This window comes from Microcaecilia unicolor, chromosome 8 (genome assembly GCF_901765095.1).
Source record: "Microcaecilia unicolor chromosome 8, aMicUni1.1, whole genome shotgun sequence".
NCBI classification, from domain to species: domain Eukaryota; kingdom Metazoa; phylum Chordata; class Amphibia; order Gymnophiona; family Siphonopidae; genus Microcaecilia; species Microcaecilia unicolor.
This window is the reverse complement of record NC_044038.1, coordinates 206,498,118-206,520,968: the sequence shown is the minus strand read 5'-3', so window position 1 is coordinate 206,520,968 and position 22,851 is coordinate 206,498,118. Positions and strand designations below refer to the sequence as shown.

The following is a 22,851-nucleotide window of genomic DNA, read 5'->3' as shown; positions in this document are numbered from 1 at the left end:
ACTATTCTTTGGATTTGATAAATGTTGATTGTGTTCAACAAAGAGTACTTTATCGATGAGTGTCTGGGACATAGAAATATATGGGCATCTCTAATGTTTAGCGCATGCTTATTTTAGTGCATGTTAAAAACGCTAGTGCACCTTTGTAAAAGGATCCCTAAAACAAAATCAGTGAACTGAGAAAAGCTAGGGAGGAGGTACGGAGGAAGAGAAAAGGGAGATCCAAAAGCAAGGAAGGGAACTGGAAGGCAGGGGGAGGGGCATCAAGGGAGGGGGAGGCTGAAGGCTTTGCAAAAAAAAAAAAGGTAGGTTTTGAGGCAGTATTTGAATTTGCAAAGGGAGGGTTCAATTCTGAGATACAGAGGGAGAAATAGATTTTGAAGAATCCATATTTGGCATCCATCACCTTTCATGCATCAATACTAGCCTTGTGGTATCGTAGCAGTGCTTCTGATGACCTTGGCTCATAAACTTGGAAGGAAAAAAAGACACGGAAGAACGATGAGAATGAAAACAGTATGGCACATAAAACTTTATTGAATCAAAACCTGATGTGGCCCCATTTTGGCAGATGCAGATTTGCTGAAAGATGCTATTGTTAAGAGGAAGACTCTGGGTCTTCTGCTTAAGTTCAGTGGCAGTACAAATGATGAGGAACTGCTTCAATGTGAATTTAGGACCCCTTTTACAAAGTGACAGCACTTGTACCGCCTCTTTGCCGTGTGCCACAGCCCGGTGGTAGTGTCTGCCACCAATGCGCACCATTTACGGTGCATTGTATTTTTAAAAACGTTTTTGCACTGGGGGCTTACCTGGCAATAATCGAGCAGTGCCACCTAAATAGGTTGCAGTAAGGGTTCCCCAGGGAGATGATCGCATGGCAAGTGTTCCACTTACCACATGGCCGTTTCTGTCCCCACCCGGAATTTCCTTTTTCTGGGCGGCAGTAAAAAGGGGGACTTGGCGCGAGCAAACTCATGTGCCAACGTCACCGCAGGGCTCCTTTTACCATCACTTGGTAAAAGGGGCCCTTAATGTCAATACAAAGAAAAGCGAACTGCTATCAAAAGAAGTGATAATAAAAGAGATAAAAAAATCATTTGAAAAAAGCAGACAAAAAATGGAATCTGAGCATTTCAGGCTTTCTTACAATTCCATTTCCTTTTGTTTTTATTTTGTGGAAACATGCAGAAGAGCAATGAGCTGAGGCAGTGGCGTACCAAGGGGGGGCGGTGGGGGTGGTCCGCCCCGGGTGCACGCCGCTGGGAGGGTGCCGCGGCGTGTGCCTGTTGCCCTGTCTCAGTCTGAGTTCGCAATTCGCATGTGTTCACTGCTCCCTCTGAGTCTGCCCTGGAACGGCACCCCTCCCCTCCAGCGGCGTGCACCCGGGGGGGGTGTCATTTCGCCGGGGGGGGGGGGGGGGGGGGGGTTGCGCTGCACCTGGGGGGGGGGCGCATCAGCGATCCGCCTCGGGTGTCAGCTAGGGTCGGAACACCACTGAGCTGAGGTTAAGTTTGTTATAAGAGAGTCCTTGTGATCCAAATGTAATTTGGGCATTTAGAAAGTGTTCTTATATGTCTCTTTGTCTGTGGTGAATAAATTCTTTCAGACCCTATTGGCTGGCCCATTATTTTGCTGTTCTGGATTTTGCAGATCACATGTCTGCTTTTTGGGACCAAACATAATTTGGCCATATCAGTTCATAACTGTCAAGAACAACAGCAGCAGTTCCAATAACCCTTTTTTTTTTTTAGTAAGATGAGTTTCTTTCTATTGCAGTAATATGCACATTATAGCATCCATTTGTAGTTTTGAAAACAGACCTTTGGAATCAAACATCATACTGCTGAAATAAAATCTTTGTGCTGTTTTTTGCGAGGTGGTTTGGCTGATGAGTTGCATCTCCTTAGTCTGCTGTTATAAATCTGTTTAGTTGATGCTCGGATGCTGCATAGTAACAATCCCTGTGGACTTTGAATGAGTTTTTCAGGAGCTGGCTTTATTACACATTTATTGTTCTCTTGAAATCCTGAGAATCGTTGTTTGAACTGCAGTGAAGTTACTTTTTCAGACAGTTATAGTATGTCCTGTTCATATTCTTTACTGATTGAAATCAGTGTATGAAAATGAGACCATGATATTATCCATCTGTGACTGCTCAGTCACTTCCTTCCAGCTAAGATTCATTCTTCCTTGGACAATGGTTATACATCTCTCTGGGAAGTGGACCAATGACTCCAGAGACTGGGACAACTAAGTTGAACGAAACAAACTTTATTACAGACTCGTTTATTGGAGCGGCGTGACAAACTGTTTTTTCTTCATGCATAAAGGTCTTTTTTTAAGATCCCTTTTACATGAGGACTCTACACCCGAGCTCAGACTACTAAGACTCCTGAGGCAGGCCTGTGGCCGAAACACAGATCTGTGTTGAGTCTGTAATAAAGTTTGTTTCGTTCAGCTTAGTTGTCCCAGTCTCTGGAATCATTGGTCTACTTCCCATTTTTTCTTTGTGTGTTTACTCCCATGGGATTTTGTTGTTCTTCCACCTTGGTGGATCTCCTATCCCTATACATCTCTCTGTGCAGCCTAGCGTCTTTCTGGCTACAGCCACTGCCTTGTCACATTGTTTCACCAGAAGTTCCTTTTAAGATGCTCTTGGTATAGCTTATCCTATGCTTAAAGAAAAAAAAAAGAAAAGAAACCCCTTCCTTTATAGGCTGAATGCTGTTCTGGGAATGAAGAGCAGGGCAGGCCAGTACAACCCCCCCCCCCCTTTAAAAAAAAACCTCCGGGGACCTCTAAGGCAAGAGGGTTTCTGTAGCAATAAGATTCTTAAACCTATCCTTGGGGACCACTAGCCAGTCTGGTCTTGCATGAGATAGGTTTTGGTGTCTACTATCTCCATTATATGCAAATCTCTCTCATGCATATTCATTAGGGATATGGCTGGTGGTCCCCAAGAGCAGATTCGAGAATCACTGGGATACGGAGATGTAAATAATATCCAAGAATAATCTTATTCTAGTACTGATTCTATAGAAACTCAAAAAGACCACTTCAGATATGCCAAGTTACCTATTCCAGGCTGGAGATGTTGGGACAGTCCTGGATTTCTGATCACCCCCACCATGGTGACTTATGGAACTCGAAGCACTGATTTCAAGGGGCAGGATCAGGCACTACAAATCCCACCCTGCATTAGGATGTAAATTCAAAACCAGGATTGGTCAAAAAGTCTCCAGCCTAGAACTGGGTAACTGTATCTCTGCCTCTCTGAATTTATATGCCAGTGAAACATTTTGAAGGAGTCCTCAGAATACACCCAGCCAGTCAAGTTTTCAGGATGTCCACAATGAGAATGCATGAGATAGATTTGCATATAATGGAGCTACAATGGATAAAGTACATCTAGTATCAGAGATATACAATGAGGTAGTGCATGAAAATTTATCTCATGCACATTCATTATGGATATCCCGAAAACCTGACCAGCTGGGCGTGTTCCGAGGACTGTGTTGAGAACTCCTGTCTTAGAACAGTGGTTTTAAACCCAATTCTCTGGGTCTAGTTTTATGGAAACTCATAATTCAGATAGAGGTAATATATGCAAATTTGTTCATGCATATTCCTTGTGAATATCTTGAAAACAATACTGGCTGGGTGTGTTTTTCATTTATTCTAAAAACCTGAATCCTTGTACACCTTTTGGGTATGTATGTATGTATTTACTAATTGAGTGCATAAAAATATCAACTTTCAAATCCTGTTTGAAAATTCTTCCCTTCAGGATACTAAAAAGAACACTTAAAGGGTCTGGGGACTCTCATAACCTATGTTGGGTTTCAGGATATCCACAAAGAATAAGCATCAGATTAGTTTGCATATACCGTCTCCACTGTATGTAAACAGATCTCATGAATATTTATTGTGGATGTCCTGAAAGCCAGATTAGTTGTGGAATACTTAGGACAGGTTTTGGAAGCCCCAGTCTAGAACCTGCACATTTAACTTAAGTTGCTATAAGCAATTTCTTTGAGCCTTTAAAGTCACGCCCATTATAAACAACAGGTGCAGAGAATGTGATTACCTTTAGCCTGCCTGTACAATTCTAGTTAATTTTGAAATGAAAATTATCTTTCAAAATTAGCTGAAGAGCACGCGCTCTTAAAGCTTCTTTTCAAATGAAACAGGATATTTTAAGCAGCCTCACCTTTCGGTTAATTCTGAAAATGAAATTAAAGAAAAAGGGTCGGGGAATAAACTTTTGTTCCTTTTTAAGAAGTTAGCCCCCAGACTTTCCTAGCTCCTCCGGCATCCCCTTAATCCCTCTTCCAATATATATTTTTTTCATGGAGCTGGAGTGATTTCCGTTGCTTCTGTCGTGCCTTGAACAGAAATCACTACGATAGGAGGAGGAGATGGACTGGGAAAAGGAGTTTTGTAGCAGCGGGGCCTGACCTGTTTTTGTTTCATTTGTTAAAATATTGTTTTGAAATAAAATGAAACAGCAAACCAAAAACGTAAGTCAACGAAAAATAAGTACTGTCTGTGCACATCCTTGTAACAGTACTTACATACTTTGCAAAACACTTGGGCTCCTCAAAATCAGTCCCAAAATGTAACCAAAAATATTCAGAAATAAATGCAAATTCTTTAGCACTTTTAAGGGCTTCTTTACTAAAATGCGCTTGTGTTAAGGACAGCACGCAGAGATAACAAACATTTAAATAGCCCACTAAGATGAAACATTAGGAAAAACACGTGCTTTAATGCTACTCGTGCCCAACAGGGCTTTGGAGAACAATGCTTTGAACACGCTGCAAAATGAGCGTTAAAAAAGATGCGGTTAACGCAGTTTGGTAAATAGGCTGCTTAGGACGTAAACGGTTTCAGATCTGGAATGCATTTCAACCTCTCACTACAAAAAACTCTTACTGCCTTTATATAATCCCGGGAAGAACAGAAGCCGGACATCTATGTCTTGCAGCAGGTACTGTTTCTCTTTAAATCGACCTTCCAGCCTGTCACCCCAGTAGCCCCAATCCCTCTTTGGTAATTTAGTAGCCGACCACCCAACTGTGCTACAGCAGAGGTAGTGATGCAAGTGCCCTGTGGGAGGTGTCTGCACTGCAGCTCCAGCCTAAATAAGTCCAGCGCTGCCGCTTCTGCTCACAGTTAGAGCTGGAGAAATCTTTGCTGAGTAAAGTTTCAAGCCCCCTTTCCAAGACATCTGCTGGGAGAAGGGAAAGAAACAGGCCGGCTGGAAACTCCACAACACCGATCTTGCATGTTAAGTGTGGCCCGAGAGTGACCGAGGAGGGAAACTGAGCTCTTTCGCTCTAGTCCTGTGTTCATGGAGCTGCATTTACTCCTGCTTTTGGGACTTACAATTACCTCGAACGCAGGTAAACGAATCCTAACTAGGGTCAGCTTTGGTTTTTGCCAGGTCCTCTGTGTTGATGAACCCTTTCACAGGAGGTTCGAGCTGTCGGGCTGCCTTTATTCAAGCCTGCCCAGACCGCTTATGTTGCAGAAGGTATGATTCTGGCTCAGGAGATGTGCTATGAATCGTGCTGAACAAGTGGAGATACGGTTCATTTTCTCCTTATTTGTGCATTTACGGCCAGAGAAAGTGGATTTGCCGGTAGGATGAAAAGGTGCAGAGCAGGGTGGCACAGTGGCAGGGCTGTTGCTTTGCCAAGTTCCAGCGGAAACTTTTATTTTTCACTTTTACTCTGCTTGTTTTGGAATTCCAGTTCCGATCAATTCGCTTAAAATATTTCGCTCTCCTTTTAAAAATGTATTTAGTTATATTTTTGCAGTTTTTGAGATTGTTTAAAAAAAAAATAAAAATTCAAGAAATATTTGAAATCTCTCACCCTATCTTAGGAATGAGACTTTTGTTGAATTATACATAATATAAACTAATTTAGTTAAAACAACTTCAGCTTTTTCTTTTTTTTGTCCCCTAAACTACAGGCTTCTGGCTGGCAGTGTCTCTTGCCCAGGCATCAAGTGGGAGCAGGCTGATCCCTCAGTCCAGAGAAGGGGCTAGGAAGGGGGACAGGGAGGAGCAGGAGACAGGAGCTACCCTTCAGGAGTTGGAGGAGGAGCAGTTACTGGCTCCCACATCCCTGGACCCCACTGGGGGCTCTCTTGTCCCTGGCAAGATTCAAGGACAGACTGGGTTCCAGGTGTCTACAGCTCAAACCCAAAGCCCCAGAGATTCAGAGCGGCACAGAAAGGTGAAACGCTGCACGTGTAATACCTATAAAGACAAGGAATGCGTCTACTACTGCCACTTGGACATTATATGGATTAATACACCAGAGTAAGTCTTGCTGCGCACCCTTATCTTTTATACATTTTGTGGATGGCGTGTCGGCCATCTGTACTACGTCAAGCTTTATCTGGTTAGGATTATGGTAACATAGTAGATTGCAGATATGGTCCATCCATTCTGCCCAATGAGATAAATTCTTAGCATATGGTATGATATGTTATTATATACTAGTAACGAAGGCCCATTTCAAATCGCAATGAAACGGGTGCTAGCAAGGCTCCCCATCCGTCCCTTTGTGTCTCCGTGTGTCGCCGGCCCCCCTGCAGCCTCCGTGCGAATGTGCTGTGACCCTGGCCCTTTTGGCACGCCCCCCCAGCGTCCGTGACTGTTCCCTTCCCCCCGATGTGTGTGTTGGCAGTGCACCCCCTTCCACCCCCAGCGATGTCGTCGCTGCTGGTGCTCCCCCCTCTCCGAAGGCCCCCCCACCCCACTGACCTGGCGAAAGGAAGGGATAGAGTAACGTGTGCCCCGCCCTCGACGTCATCGCGTTTTGACGTGAGGGCGGAGCACAGCTACAGTGCAGTACAACGTTGGAGCTGAGAATGTGCTCCGCCCTCAACGTCATAATGTTTGACGCGAGGGCGGGGCTCACAGACTGTGATTTTGTGTGGCTTCAGAGCTTCGAACTTACGAACCTGGCTTCAGTGACGTTGTGCAAATAGAACGTTGAGGGTGAGTTTTTTATATATATATATATAGATGTATACTTGATCTTGATTTGTCCTTGCCATTTTCCGGACATAGACCTTAGAAATCTAAGCCTTGTTCCCCAAGTACTGGAGTTACCATTGAAGCCCCACTCCAGCCCATCCAAATCTGTCCAGCCGTGATCAGTCTGTCTGGCACTGGCTTTATTTCCCAATTACAGGAGTTGCCGTCTAAGCACCTTTACGTGTGTTTGCTTCCATTTTCTTTCCAAACAGGGTTGCTTTGTGTTTATCCCATGCGTTTTTGAATTCTGTTACCATTTTCATCTCCACTGTCTCCCACGGGAAAGCATTCCAGGTATCTCCACTCAGTGAAAAAGTACTTCCTGACGCTATTCCTGAATTGGCCCTCTGCAACCTCAGTTCATGCTCTCTAGTTCTACTGCCTTCCGTTGCAGAGGAATTAACATTGCACTGAAAAGAGTGACGCTATTGAATTGTGCTGGATTGCTATCCTCAGCTTTTGATATTGCGTGATGAGGTGGGCTGGATGGAGACTCTAGGCACAAATTATTTATTTATTTATTTTATTTGTGACATATCCCATATTATCCCAAACAAGTTTGAGTTCAATGTGGCTTACAATAAACAGTATAGGATACATAACAAAGAATAATGCATAAGAAAGTAATTTGTTGTAAGAATCCAGTTTTGCAATACAGTGAGTGTCATAAACATACTGGGATAACTATGGATGTTTAACATTTAGAAAATCTATTATGAATGAGAAATTGTATATGAAGTAAAGAGAAAGTTAATGGTAAATAGAGTAATAACAAATTCAGGTAATAATTAGTTGTTTGAGATATGGTTGTTCTTTGTGAGGGTTTGTTTGAATAGGAACGATTTGAGGATTTTGCAGAATCTAATATATTCCTGTATATTTCTTATTTTGGGTAGTAAGGATTACCACCATTTGGTTTCTAGGTAAGTGAAGTCTGAAGAGTGGACAGTTTTGTAGATCACTTTTTTGCAATTTGGGAGGTGTAGTCTGAGATAGTTTCTTGCCGTATATTTAGCGTTTCTTTGAGGTAAGTTTATTAATGGAGATGTGCCATTTAGGATTTGAAAAATAAAAGTACATAATTTGAAGGTGATTCTCACTTTGAAGGGAAGCTGGTGTAATTTGATTAATAAAGGGGAGACACTTTCAAAATGAAAGATTTTATATATGACCCTGGCTGCAGTGTTTTGAGCTGTTTGGAGTTTTAGACACAGCACAGTTCACACCACTGGTAAATGGCCAGTAGTAGGCCCACTTGAACTGTCACACTGAATAGCTAGGGCCCACCACTGCGACTGTGCAGTTGACAGTCCAGTGGGATGAGGTACCTTGTAAGAGGCCCACTGTGCTTGTAGACATAGCAGAATTACTGCTGCATGTATGAGAGATGCTTTTCTGCCCTTGGCATTAATAGAATGGGGACTATCCCCCAGATTCTGTATAGCACGACTTAAGTCGCACATGCAAGTCTGCATTCTGGATTTGTATATGTGCAACTTAATTAGTTAACAAGTCAGTCAGCGCTGATAATTGCCAATTAACAAGCAATTATTGATATTAATTGGCATTAATTAGAATTTATACACAACTGTCTAAGCGTATGTGATGTGCATAAATTCTAAGTCACATACTTGAAAAGGGGGTGTGGCCATGGGCGTAGAATGGGCGGATTGTGGGCATTTCTAAAATCTATGCACATTGTTATAGAATACACATCTAAATTTAGTTGTGTGAATAGCTGCTCGGCGTATTTTATGCACCGTGCTGAAATTTAGGCGAATTCTTTTCCTGCGGATTTTTTAGGTATGATATATAGGATCTAGTCCCATATGGGTATTGCCCATTATCATTAAATATATTTTAGTGTAGGAAGGTGCATTAAATTTCTCATGGCTATGGTCAGTTTGCACAGGATGTACTGGGGGAATTTAATAAGGTGGTGGAAAGTCGATATAAAATTTAAGTATATCATTTCAATAGATCAGTCAGTGCTACAGTTCAGGAGGGAAAATGAAGGGCCAAGACACACAAAGGGGGAAAAGAGGGGGCAAAAAGTCACTCTCAAGAAGCTGCTGTTGTTATTCTGTGAGGCTGGTTCTACTACTACTTATCATTTCTATAGCGCTACTAGACGTACTCAGCGCTTTACACTTGAACATGAAAAGACAGTCCCTGCTCGACAGAGCTTACAATTTAATTAGGACAGACAAACAGGACAAAATAAGAGATAAGGGAATATTAAAAGTGAGAATGATAAAATAAGGGTTCTGAACAAGTGACTAAGGGTTAGGAGTTAAAAGCAGCATCAAAAAGGTAGGCTTTTAGCTTTGATTTGAAGACAGCCAGAGATGGAGCTTGACGTACCGGCTCAGGAAGTCTATTCCAGGCATATGGTGCAGCAAGATAAAAGGAACGGAGTCTGGAGTTAGTGGTGGAGGAGAAGGGTGCAGATAAGAGAGATTTATCCAGTGAACGGAGTTCCCGGGGAGGAATGCAGGAAGAGATGAGAGTGGAGAGGTACTGAGGAGCTGCAGAGTGAATGCACTTATAAGTCAATAAGAAGAGTTTGAACTGTATGCGGAAATGGATAGGGAGCCAGTGAAGTGACTTGAGGAGATGGCTAATATGAGCATAGCGACACTGGCGGAAAATTAGTCGTGCAGCAGAATTTTGAACAGATTGAAGAGGAGAGAGATGGCTAAGTGGGAGACCTGTGAGAAGCAAGTTGCAATAGTCTAAGCGAGAGATGATAAGAACGTGGATGAGGGTTCTGGTAGTGTGCTCAGAAAGGAAAGGGTGAATTTTGGTGATATTATAGAGAAAGAAACAACAGGTTTTAGCTGTCTGCTGAATATGTGCAGAGGAGAGGGAGGACTCGAAGATGACCCCAAGGTTATGAACTGATGAGACAGGAAGGACGAGAGTGTTATCCACAGAAATAGAGAATGGGGGAAGAGGAGAGGTTGGTTTAGGGGGAAATATAAGAAGCTCAGTCTTGGTCATGTTTAGTTTCAGATGGCGGTGAGGCATCCAGGCAGCAATGTCAGACAGGCAGGCTGATACTTTGGCCTTTATTCCTGCTGAGATTTCTGGTGTGGAGAGGTAGATCTGGGAGTCATCAGCGTAAAGATGATACTGAAAACCATGGGATGAGATCAGAGTACCAAGGGAAGAAGAAGAGGTCCCAGGACAGATCCCTGAGGTACACCAACTGACAGTGGGATAGAAGTAGAGGAGGATCCACCAGAGAATACACTAAAAGTACACTGGGAGAGATAAGAAGAAAACCAGGAAAGAACAGAGCCCTGAAATCCAAGTGAGGATAGCGTATCAAGGAGTAGTTCTGATCATGACATTATGGAGAGTTGAGGCGGAAGAAACAAGCAAAATAAAAATGTTGGCAGTGAAGAATTAATGAAAGTGTGCTTGAATATGGAATAGTCAGGAGGAGTTCTGTGGGGCTTTTGATGAAGTAACTTTCAATTGGACAGTTGCTGGGGTATTATGATGAAATACATGAGAATGATTGAATATACAGTATGGACTAGATTCAGTAAATGGCGCTCAGATGTCAATGCTGAAAAAAATCAGTGCTCAATGCTATTCTATAATGGGTACTAATGGGCACTCAAAGATGAACACCCATTATAGAATGGCATTGAGTACTGATTTTGGTGCCAGGAATTTGCTGAAACCAGATCTAAGTCCTGGCATCCAATTTGAGTGCATAACCCGGGTATTCTATAACACTGTGTGCAAATTTTAGGAATGCCATAACCCACCCATGCAGCTCCCAGGCCATGCTCCCTTTTGGGTTACACACTATAGGATTTGGGCACTGTTATAGAATAGCATGTAACAAGATATGCATGTCAATTAGGACCCAATTATTGACACTAATTGGTTTGTTAGCCAATTTAGTTGGACACACATCTTATAACATAGTAGATGACGGCAGAAAAAGACCTGCACGGTCCATCCAGTCTGCCCAACAAGATAAACTCATATGTGCTAGTTTTTTGTGTATACCTTACCTTGATTTGTACCTGTCTTTTTCAGGGCACAGACCGTATAAGTCCGCCCAGTACTATCCCCGCCTCCCAACCACCAGCCCCGCCTCCCACCACTGGCTCTGGCACAGACCGTATAAGTCTACCCAGCACTATCCCCCCCTCCCAACCACCAGCCCTGGCATAGACCGTATAAGTCTGCCCAGCACTAGCCCCGCCTCCCAACCGTCTCTGCCATCCATTCAAGGCTAAGCTCCTGAGGATCCCTTCCTTCTGAACAGGATTCCTTTATGTTTATCCCACGCATGTTTGAATTCCGTTACCGTTTTCCTCTCCACCACCACCCGCGGGATGATAGGCATTCAATTTTGGATGCTATCCCCCAATTTCTATATATGGCCCCTTAAGTTGTGCACGTTAATTTGGCCACATGGCCAAATCGTGCACATCCTAATTAACACCCAATCAGCACCAATAAGTGGTACTTAATTAGTGGCACTAATTGGCTTAAATTAGAATTTACTTGCACAGCTTTCTTGGCATATTCTATAACATAGTGCGCATGAATTCTAATGAGAACAGTCGAAAAGGGGGCATGATAATGGGCATGGAATGGGTGGATAATGGGCATTTCAAAAAACTATGTGCACTGTTATAGAATACACCTGATCTGTGCCTAACTTAGGCACAGGTATTTAGGCCTGGTTTTAGGTGGCCTAAATAGGTGTGCCTAAATTTTAGTTGCAAGAATGGTGCGTGAGCATATTCTATAAACTATGCCTAACTTTAGGTGTAATTTATAGAATCACACTAACCGCATAGTGTTATAGTGTTAAACTTCATTGAACCATGCACTGCAAAATATTCCTCAATCAAATACACTGAAAGTAATAAGGAAAGCCTAGTCCTTCCGTAAAGTTACAAATTATTGCCTAGCCTAGAATTATTTTTAAATAGAACTGATTGGAGTCAGAATGTAATTTCTGGGGGAATGGCCTAGAATTTAGGACCACCACTTCTTTTCACTCTCCAGAGCAGCGATGTTCTGCTCCAGCTCCTTCCTTCCAGTTAGCCTGCAGGGAAGAGGAGGGGAGGGGCGAGGCTGGAGCAGGGAAGAGGAGAGGGTCTGCCTGGAGTAGAGCATAGATGCCACTCTTCTCAACAAGCCCCTCCTCCCCAAATGCTACAGTTCTTCTTCCTTTTTTGTCTACACATTAAACCTTGTATCTATCTGTGTATGCATCCAGAGTCATTTATTTAATCCTGATTGGCTTGTCCTCTGGTCAGCAGACTTTTTTTTTTTCTGTTGTTCTGGAGAAGGGTCTGTCTTGGTTACTTGGAATTGTTCTTTCTTTCTGCTCTGGGGATGGTTCTTTCTTTCTGATTCCTTAGAAAAATAGGGGATTTCTCAGTCTTTTTGCTTCCTCTTTGTCTTACGTTTACATCCTGTTTTAGAACTGCAGGGAAGCAGTGTGAGAACATAAGTCCTTCAGTAGGTCCTTGATTGTGATGGTCTGCAGGACAGGATTCTGCCAGAGTTTCAGATGGCTAGCAGTAATGGGGACTGATGGGCGAGACTTTTTTTTTGGTTGTTTTTCAGTTATACATTCAGTTGAATCGATATTCGGAAGTTGTATATTCCATTGAATGAATAGATGAAGCTTCAGTTGTGTATATATTAGGATTTTGCAGGCAAAATATTTTTTGTTTAGTTTACTGTTTTGCATTTTTTTTTACTTTCATTAATTAAAGGCTGCTGCCCCCACCCCAAAAAAGGAAGAACCCCCCCATCTCATGGCAAACCACTTGGTCATTACCTGACCCATCTATAATCCCTCCCCCCAGCCCTGGTGCTGTACTGGGGCAGGAGTGATCCCTAGTTTCTCCTGCTCATTACCATGCTGGATTCAAAATGGTGCCATTGACCCCCTACCAAGAATCTTGCCCTTTTATGGAGTTCTAGAGATAGGACCATGAAATTACTACTAGGGGTCATGGGTGCCATTTTGAACTCAGCACAGCAATGAGAAGGAGTGACTGGGGATCATTCCTACTCTCAATAGAGTACCAGATACTGTGGTAACAGCCAGGGTTGGGATATGGGGATAGGAGTGGAGTGGGTAGATGAGGCTGACATATAGGGAGATCACAGGGGTTAGGAAAGGCATTCCAAATTGTGATCAGGAGGGGCTTGGGATGGGTTGACAGCCCCACAGCCCCACAGAGTACACCTCTAATGACACTGGATTTTCAGGGTTTTTTTTTTTTTTGTTACATTTGTACCCCACACTTTCCCACTCATGGCAGGGCTTACATGGGGCAATGGAGGGTTAAGTGACTTGCCCAGAGTCACAAGAAGCTGCCTGTGCCTGAAGTGGGAATTGAACTCAGTTCCTCAGTTCCCCAGGACCAAAGTCCACCACCCTAACCACTAGGCCACTCCTCCACTCCAGAAGACGATGTGAAATGAGTGAGAAATGTCATTTGTATTTCCCATATCATTTCAAACAAATACACATCCCCAGCGTTCATTTGAATCAGCAATAGGAAGTTGTCTATTCCATTTAATCAACAAGTCTCTCAAGCTTGTTTAGGAAAAAGCGTACTGGGTTGTATAGCGCAAAGCACAAGTGCCTGTGAATCACAGGGCAGAATCATTTTCCTCTCAAATAATCCCCGCTTCCCTGCAACCTGTGTTCAGCAAAGCCTTTAGTATGGAGGGAATGCAAACCTCCCAGCCAGGATGTCACATTTTCCAGGTTACAATCCTATGAAATGTGATCCTTCATTTTGCTTTCCACTGCCTCAAACTGCTTCCAGTACATCAAAGTTGGAAGTGTAAACAGATAGGTATGTGAAACTGGCATACTCACTGTAAAGTTAGATATCACATCTGAAGGAGAAATTGGTGTGATTTTGGAAACTCATGTATCACATCTTTGGGTTATTCTGATATTTTGTAACTTTACGTAAAAAATATAGGCTGCATTTCGATTAAAAGTATGCTATTTATTTATTTTTCCCACTGCAGCTCCTTGTGACTCTGGGGAACTCACTTAACCCTCCATTGCCCAGAGTCATAAGGAGCTGCAGTGGGGGGGTGGGGGGCTATAACATACCTTTAGTCATGCGATTAATTGCCGTTACGATTTTTCATCGAAATGCAACCCTAAAAGAAATTTAAGAATAAAAAGTAATGAAAAGATAAAAATACAAAATACAGATTGAGAAATTACAAATTAAATTAAAAGAAATTAAATAGCATGCAAAAATAGCTATAAACAGCCTTACAGTTTTCACAACCTACTTCAGAAATGTAGCCCTAATAATGTGTTATTACATTCAGGTAATAAAAAAAAAGCAAGGTTTTGCAGAAACTTCTACATTATGGCCACTTCTATATTACGGCCTGCTGAAATGTGTTTATTCACATAAGCTTTGTTTACTAAGCCACGCTATAGGCATGCTAATGTTTTTAGTACATGCTAAAAATTGGCGCACGTCAACGCTAGAGGCACCCATAGGAATATATGGGTGTCTCTAGCATTAGCGAGCACTAAAAATGCTAGTACACCTTAGTAAACAGGGTCCTAAATGTGATTATGCCACACTTCAAGTTAATATCAAAGCAGTTTGCAGTAAGCAGAGTTGAATAATAGAAAACCAGTAGACTGCAGTTGTTGACACACCACAATGCTAAAATGAGCCACAAAGGGAAGGGAATGCGTAATACAAGTCAAACAAGGAGACCTATGTCCAACTGTAATACATAAAAGGGTAAGGCCTCTTATACGAATAGTTTTGGACAAATGCAAAACCTGAGTAAATAGGCACATCTTTCAAAGACTCTTGATGAAATTAAAAAGCCATGAGAGAGGATAAAACGTCCCTATATAGATAGAAAATGAAGGATAGGACTAAATGGTCAAAATTTTCCTAGTGGAGAGAGGGTAATAGTGGAGTGCCCCAGGACTCCAGGGATCTATACTGGGACCAGTGTGTTTATTAATGACTAGCTGTCCCTGCTGACATTGCTCAGTGATAGGTTAGTACTTTGTAATTGAGAAAAGCAAGGTTTATTTGTGTGTAATAACACTGTATAAGTATGTATTTTTAACTCATTTATGATGGTTGTTATATTTTGTTTGATGTCTTTAACAGTGGCGTACCAAGGGGGGGGGGGCGGTGGGGGTGGTCCACCTTGGGTGCACGCCGCTGGAGGGGGGGGGGTGCCGCGTGCCTGTCGGCTCTTCGTTTTCATGCTCCCTTTGCCCGGGAAACGAAGAGCCGGCAGGCGCGCAGCACCCCCCCCCCCCAGCAGCGTGCACCCGGGGGGGGGGGTTCTTTTGCCGGGGGATCGGGGTTCTTTCACTGGTGGGGGGCGTTGCACTGTTCCGGGGGGGGGGGGGGCGCTGCACCCGGGGGGGCGGGGCGCATCGGCGATCCGCCTCGGGTATCAGCCCCCCTAGGAACGCCACTGGTCTTTAATGTGAGAAATGAAACATAAAGAATAGGTATAGATATATGTTTATTTGTACAAACAGAAATAGAACACACAGGACTAGATAAATATTAAATATGTGTAATATAATTTGTATTAAGTTCTAATTCAAGCGCATTTTGATAGACAACATCTTTTGTTTTTCGATTTGGTACATATATGTATAAAGACTTATTTGAGTCAACTCGTGAATAGGCAACATATAATTGGCCATGTGAAAAACATGGGTTTTGTAAGTTGACACCTGTGACTTTTAACGTTTGATCTTGAGCCTTATTTATTGACATTGCAAAGACTATTTGAACTGGAAATTGCAGTCTTTTGAACTGTATCTGATAGTCAGATGGAATAAGAGGAATTTTAGGTATAACAACGTGCTGTCTTTAGGCATAACTTGTCAAGATTGTAGCTTTGATGACGTGTGGCATTACAGTTTTAAGAGCTAAACATGTGCCATTACATAGCTTTGGAGCATTTAGATTTCATAGCAGTATGATTGGCAAACCAGTTTTTAAGTGTAGGTGATATGGTGGCATTCCTGGTGGATGCAGTGAATTTAGAAATTCAACTGGATAATTTACAGTGTCATTAGTATCTTGTATTGCTATGGACAAATAGTCTTTAGTAGCTTTTTTTGGATTTCGTTGTTCATTTAATTGACGTTAAAGTTTTTCGGAGCTAGAATTGCTCGTTCATGTAACCATTCGTGGTTTTGAAAACGATTTGCAATGTTTTAAAATATTTTTTCCTTTAAACTATTAATTTCTTCTACAATGTTGCATAAATCTGGAGTTAGTTATTTGTTCATCGGCATTTATTTTTTCTTCTCATAACTCCAGAAGCTTTTTTGAAAATATTTCAACAGATTTGTTGCCTAATGTTTTTGATCATATACTTTTGGTCAGTTTTAAATGCTACACAGAATTCCAAAGAATGGAGGACTTGAAGCAAGCTTTGAGTTCATCGTACATCGTACTTTTTTGAATGACAGGCAGTGGTTGTCGAAAGTCACCAGAAAGGACTGTAACAATTCCTCCCATCGAATTTTCATGACTTCTCAAATCTTGTAGGCGTCTGTTGACTGCTTCTAGAACATCCTGATGAGCCATAGTGCATTCATCCCTAACAATGAGGCTACATTGTTGTAATAATTTGGCTACGTCTTTTCCTTTGTTTATTTGACAAACTGAATTCTGGGTATGAGCTAAGTTAAAAGGCAATTTAAAAGTTGAGTGAGCAGTTCGGCCTCCTTGAAGTAATGTGGCAGCTATAGCAGAAGAAACAACTCTTAGTTTAGCCTGTCTTTTTCACTGATCTGCAAGCCGTATTTCATTTTCCATTGTAGTTTCAACCGCTTAGATAGAAAACAAACTATTTAGTATCTGGATCCATGACTGGCCCAAAAACTATGGTCCGCTTTAAATATATACTACTTTGAGTAAGCTTTAAACATTGACAGTGCTGGGTGTGTGAAAATGGCTGAGTGGGGGTATACTGCTGGGAGTGAGTGTGAATAGGTTTGTTAGAATGGGTGAGTGTGAGTGAGGGTGTGCTACTGAGGAGTTGTACTGTTGAGGGTAGGTGTGTGGAACAGAGGGGGTGAGAATGTGTGAGTGGGGGTGTACTACTGAGGGGATGTGTGAGAATGAGTGTGAGTGGGGATATACTGCTGAGGGGTGAGAATGAATGGGGGTGTACTGGTGAAGAGGGTTTGAGTGGAGGTTTTCTGCTGAGAGGAGTGTGAGAATGGGTGAGTTTGAGTGAGTGAGTGTGTTTTGCTGAGGGATGTGAGAGAACGGGTGAGTGTGAGTGGGGGTGGTTTGCTGAGGGGTATGTGAGAACAGATGAGTGTGAGTGGGGTGTGCTTTCTGTGGTGTGTGAGTGTGGGTGTACTGCTGAGGGGTGAGTGTCCGCGGAGGTATGCTACTTTGGAGTGTGTGAGAACAGACGAGTGTCAATGGGGGTGTGGTACTGAGGGGCGAGTGTGAGTGGGGGTGTGCTACTCTGGGGTGTGTGATTGGGGTTGTTTTGCTGAGGGGTGTGTGAGAACAGGTGAGTGTGAGTGGGGTGTTTTGCTGAGTGCTGTATTAGAATGGTGAGTGTGAGTGGGGGTGTGTGAGAATGGCAGAGTGTGAGTGGGGCATTTTGCTGAGGGGTGTGTGAGAAAGGGTGACATTGACATTGAGTTTAATACTTCCTTAAATCAGAAAACGTGGAGACTGGATCCCTATCTAGCACTAACTTTTTTTTCCCGATCAATTTGTTTAGGTTGATTTTCTTGATTAGTTGTTTCTTTCAATGTAGCAAGTACCTGCCATTTGGCTTTCTCCGTTTTCCTGTCAAAACACAGCCTTCTTTTCAAGGGTATATTGAAATTCAGTTTCCCGCCCTTTTCGAGGAGTGTTCTCTGTTGGGGTAGTGAATACACTCACACTTACTTACACACACTTTTCCCAGTCTCACCCCAATACTTTCCAACTGTACAGCTGCAGTCCGTGTTTCTTCCCACCATTGAGCCCTCACCCTGTCCCAAGCAGTTTGTTGCTTAGCAACAGCAAGAAAGACCTTTCCGACCTGCAGCCTATTCATTTAATGGATGGAGGTATTGCTCCCCCTCCCCTGAGTGCTCCCGTGAACTGAATCACTTCAAACTACACAATAACCTTGGCAACGGTGGGTAGAGTCTGCGTACAGAGTTTGGTGGCCGTAGCTCTTCGGGGGCCGGAGGAGTTTGGACACAGACAAAGAAACAAACACACGTGTCTGCTTTATATATATAGATTGGGAAAATGGAGCAATGAATTAGAGCATTGGAGCTGCAGATCACCACACATTTTAACTACTTTGAATAATGTGGTGTCATTTTCTAAAAAGCTTTCTGCTTTCACCTCCTGTGGCAACTGTACTGGGGAAAAAGTTGAAATCAGCACTGGGTAAAATACAAACAGACTGAGGCATTGCAGAGTACCTTTGAGATTCGAGACTGGGCATCTAAGTGTCAGCTAGAATGTAATATGGATGAGTGCAAATTGAGACACATAGGGAACAAGAATCCTAATGGTATGTAAACAATGCTGGGGTTAGCACCCAGAAAAAAGGGCCTTGGAATCGGTGTGGACAATACATTGAAACCCTCAGCCCAGTCTACAGTATGTTAAGAATTATTCAGAAAACCACACTGCAGCTCTTATGACACTATGGATTCATGGTGTGATTACATAAAAGTAATGTGTGCTGCTTTAGTCATCATATTTCAAAAACATGGCAGAACTAGTTAAAAAAAACAACAACAGATGGGTAGCAACTGTTTAACAGTTTAGGGAGCTTGAGCTTGGAGAAGTGACTCGGAGGTTTATGAAATCATGAGTGTTGTAGAAAAGAAAATTGCAGATGCTTATTTACCTTCTCCAATAGTACTAGGACTAGGTGGCACTCTTTGAAATCAACTCCTAGTAGATTTACAAAAGATTTTACAAAGTATCTTACCTTCAACACGTAATTAAACTGGGGAATTTGTTGCTGAAGGGCGCAGTGAAGACCAGTAGTGTAGTGAGACTGCAAAAGAATTTGGACAAGTTTGCAGAGGGCAGGCCCATTAATAGTTGTTGGCTTGGCAGATTTGAGGGGGGGGGGGCACCATTTTTATCTAGGAGTGAGCAACAGGGGATGGATCGCCCTGTTAGGATCTGCTGGAAGATTGATTACTGGGGGAGACAGGGTTTGATGGAACATTGCTGTGTCCCAGCATGGCAGTTTTTAGTGGGTACTGCAGTGCACTTCAGGCAGGCGGACCCAGGCCCATCCCTCCCTACCTGTTACACTTGTATTGGTAAATATGAGCCCTTCAAAACCCACCTGAAACTCACTGTACCCACATGTAGGTGCCCCCCTTCACGCCTTAGGGCTATGGTAGTGGTGTACAGTTGTGGGGAGTGGGTTTTTGGGGGGGGGTTGGGGTGCTCAGCCCCCAAGGTAAGGGAGCTATGCACCTGGGAGCAATTTGTGAAGTCCACTGCAGTGCCCCCTAGGGTGCCCGGTTGGTGTCCTGGCATGTCAGGGGGACCAGTGCACTACGAAGTCTGGCTCGTCCCATGACCAAAGGGCTTGGATTTGGTCATTTTTGAGATGGGTGTCCTCGGTTTCCATTATCGTCAAAAACCGGGGACGACCATCTCTAAGGTCGACCATCTCAACATTTAGGTCGACCATCTCTAAGGTGGACCTAAATGTTGAGATTTGGGCATCCCTGACCGTTTTATCAAAAAGAAAGATGGCCGCCCATCTTGTTTCGATAATACGGGTTTTCCCACCCCTTTGCCAGGACGTCCTTAGAGATGGTCATTCCTGTTCGATTATGCCCCTTCAAATAGGCCATCTTTGGAGCACTATAAACAACCAGCCAGTGCTAAATATTGACTTGACCAGTTAAGTTTAAACCTGCCAAAAATAAACCAGATATTATGCTGGTCAGCGGAAATGGCCTGACGTGGAATATCTGGGTTCACTGTAGACTGTGGGAGTTAGCTAGGCTGCCTCCCGTGGTCTGAATATTGGCCCCAATGGGAATTACTCCTGCCTAGACACCGTCAAAGAGGTTTCTCAGTATTGGGGGTGCTCAAGTACCCACAGCACCCACAGAGCTGGCTCCTATGTTCTCCTTCTGAAATTGGGAGTACACATTTTTTTAGGCCCACCCTAGTCCAACCTGGAACATGCTCAGACCATGCCCCTTTGCAAGGACAGCCCAAGGCAAGATGCCGCCTGAGGCGGTGCTTGCATGCCGCTCCCCCCCCCCCCCCGGGTGTTTTACCTGGTCACGGTGACTTTTCAGACTCGGCAGCGGCAGCAATTTCCATATGCTGCCTTGCCGCTGCCAGCACCCACCTCTTCCCTGTACTGCGGCTGCCTGAGTGAAATAGGAAGTTACTTCAGGCGGCTGCAGTAAAGGGAAGAGGCGGGTGCCGGTGGTGGCAGGGCAGCATATGAGAATTGCTGCCGGGTTTGGAAAGTCACAATGACCAGTAAAACGCTGCGAAGCTGCCCTCGAGATGCTGCTCCTAAAGAGTACTGCCTGAGGCCCCCGCCTCAGGTGGCCTAATGGTCGGGCTGCCCCTGCCCTTTTGCCAAATGCACATTTTAGAATTTTAGACTTGTATATCCCGACTTAGTAAAATCAAGATTTAGATGTTTATGCAACATAAATAGCTAAATCTGCACTACCCAAGCTGCAAAGGACTTAAATACAAAACAACTTACGCATCTAGTTTTTCCTACATAAGCACACAACTTTGGAACGCATTACCAAAAGCCTTGAAAACGACGTACGACCACCTAAACTTCCGGAAATCACTAAAAACCAACCTGTTAAAAAAGGCATACCCTACAGATACAACTTAAATGCCTAATCTCTGCAACACAACCAAACTAAAGAACGTAATGGACATAACACAACTCTTCCGTTCTCCGATTCCCTAATGTGGCTGTGCCACATGAACTTGATCTTACCACAACAACATCACCCTGTATTTATTCACACCGGAGCCTGCAAAGGCCTCTCCGGTACTATGTAAGCCACATTGAGCCTACATATAGGTGGGAAAATGTGGGATACAAATGTAACAAATAAATAAATGATGGTTTATGTATGCTTAAAACCTGAACAATGCTTCTGAAACAAGCACCTATGTATTTAAATGTTACCCACCTAGACTTTTAGAAGTTTTAAAATAGAAAAATATTTGGGCTTCTTTTACAAAGCCATGCTAGCGATTCCTGGGCAGCAAATGAGAGGAAGCCCATTCAGTTCCATAGTAGAATTGCTAGTGTGGCTTTGTAAAAGGATCCCTAGGTTTTATATTTTTTCTTTATAATGAAGACATATATGAGTATTACTATGGCGCTCATTTTCAAAAGAGAAAAACATCTCAGAAGTGGCACAAAGTGGCAGATGAACGTTTTTCACAAGAAAATACCCCCAACTGTGATTTCCGGAACTCGGATTTGAGACGTTATCTCCACAGTATATATAAATTGCAAGGGGGAGTGTTGGAGGCGTGTTTTTCAGGGATAAAAATGTCTAGGGAAAAAATTGGGACATTTTTATCTCGACCTGTTTCAATCACTACTAAGTTGCACAAAGATGTCCAATTGAACAGATATTATGGCCATTCCTATTAGAGCAGCAAGCTGGTCCCAGGAGTAGGCTAGTAGTCAGTGCAGTGGACTGTAGAGAAAGGGAAACAGGTCCGTATCCCACTCTAACACTTGTGGTGGAAATTGTGAGCCTTCCAAAACCCACAAAATACCAATTGTATATATAGATAGGAAACACCTGCAGTCAGGGGCGTAGCCAGACCTCGGTGGGAGGGAGGGGCAGAGCCCGAGGTGGGGGACACTGTTTAGCTGCCTCCCCCCGCTGCCGACCCCCCCGCCACCGTCACCACCGCAAAAACCCTCCCCCGCTGCTGCCGCCAGGTACCTTGTTTGCTGGCGGGGGTCCCCAACCCCTGCCAGCCGAAGAGTCTTCTTCAGCGCCAGTCGACTCTGGCGCATTCGCTGTGTGATGATCTGTTTCGAACTCCTGACATCTACACTGTACACGTCCTGTATGTAGCCCTGTGTAGGACGTAAGGTGTCAGAAACAGATTATCACACAACGAATGTGCCAGAGTTGACTGGCGTTGAAGATCTGTTTTGAATTCCTGACGTCCTGCACCATGCACGTCCTGTATGTAGCCCCGTGCAGGACGTAAGGCGTCAGAAACAGATTATCGCACAATGAATGCGCCAGAGTCGACCGGCGCTGAAGAAGACTCTTCGGCTGGCGGGGGTTGGGGACCCCCGCCAGCAAACAAGGTACCTGATGCGGCGGCGGGGCGGACGGTGGCTGGCGGGGGGGGGGGGGGTCAAATGTAGAGGGGGCCAGGGCTTAATCTATGGGGGCCATGCCCCTGTGGTCCCACATAGCTATGCCCCTGCCTGCAGTACTGAGGGCTTTGTATTTGTGTACAGTAGGTTTTTAGGTGTTCCTGGAGGGCTCACAATACAAAACAAGGGTATTAAGCTGGGATTTGCACCTGGGTCTCTTTATATGATGTCCACTGCACTGACCGCTAGCTGCCCCTTTGCTCTGCTGGTATGTCTGTGTGGTGAGTTTACTAGGAATGGTGCCACACAACCATCCCTATGATTTGTTTTTGTGTGCTTTTTTCTCTAGGACCTTTTTTTTTAATGGCACCTATAGGAATATGTACTGAGCACAAAAATATCTGGAAAACAGCTAT

The 22,851-nt window shown here is 43.7% G+C and overlaps 1 protein-coding gene across 1 annotated transcript in view; it reads left to right on the top strand.

Annotated features, from left to right (window-relative positions):
- The first annotated feature begins 5,176 nt into the window (after positions 1-5,176).
- Positions 5,177-22,851, top strand: part of EDN3 (endothelin 3) — an 80,183-nt gene continuing 62,508 nt past the window's right edge. Inside the window, exons 1-2 of the mRNA XM_030213298.1 lie at positions 5,177-5,408; positions 5,983-6,334. Of these exons, the coding sequence (XP_030069158.1) occupies positions 5,357-5,408; positions 5,983-6,334 (404 nt within the window). The 5' untranslated portion in view covers positions 5,177-5,356. The remainder of the gene's footprint in view (positions 5,409-5,982; positions 6,335-22,851) is intronic.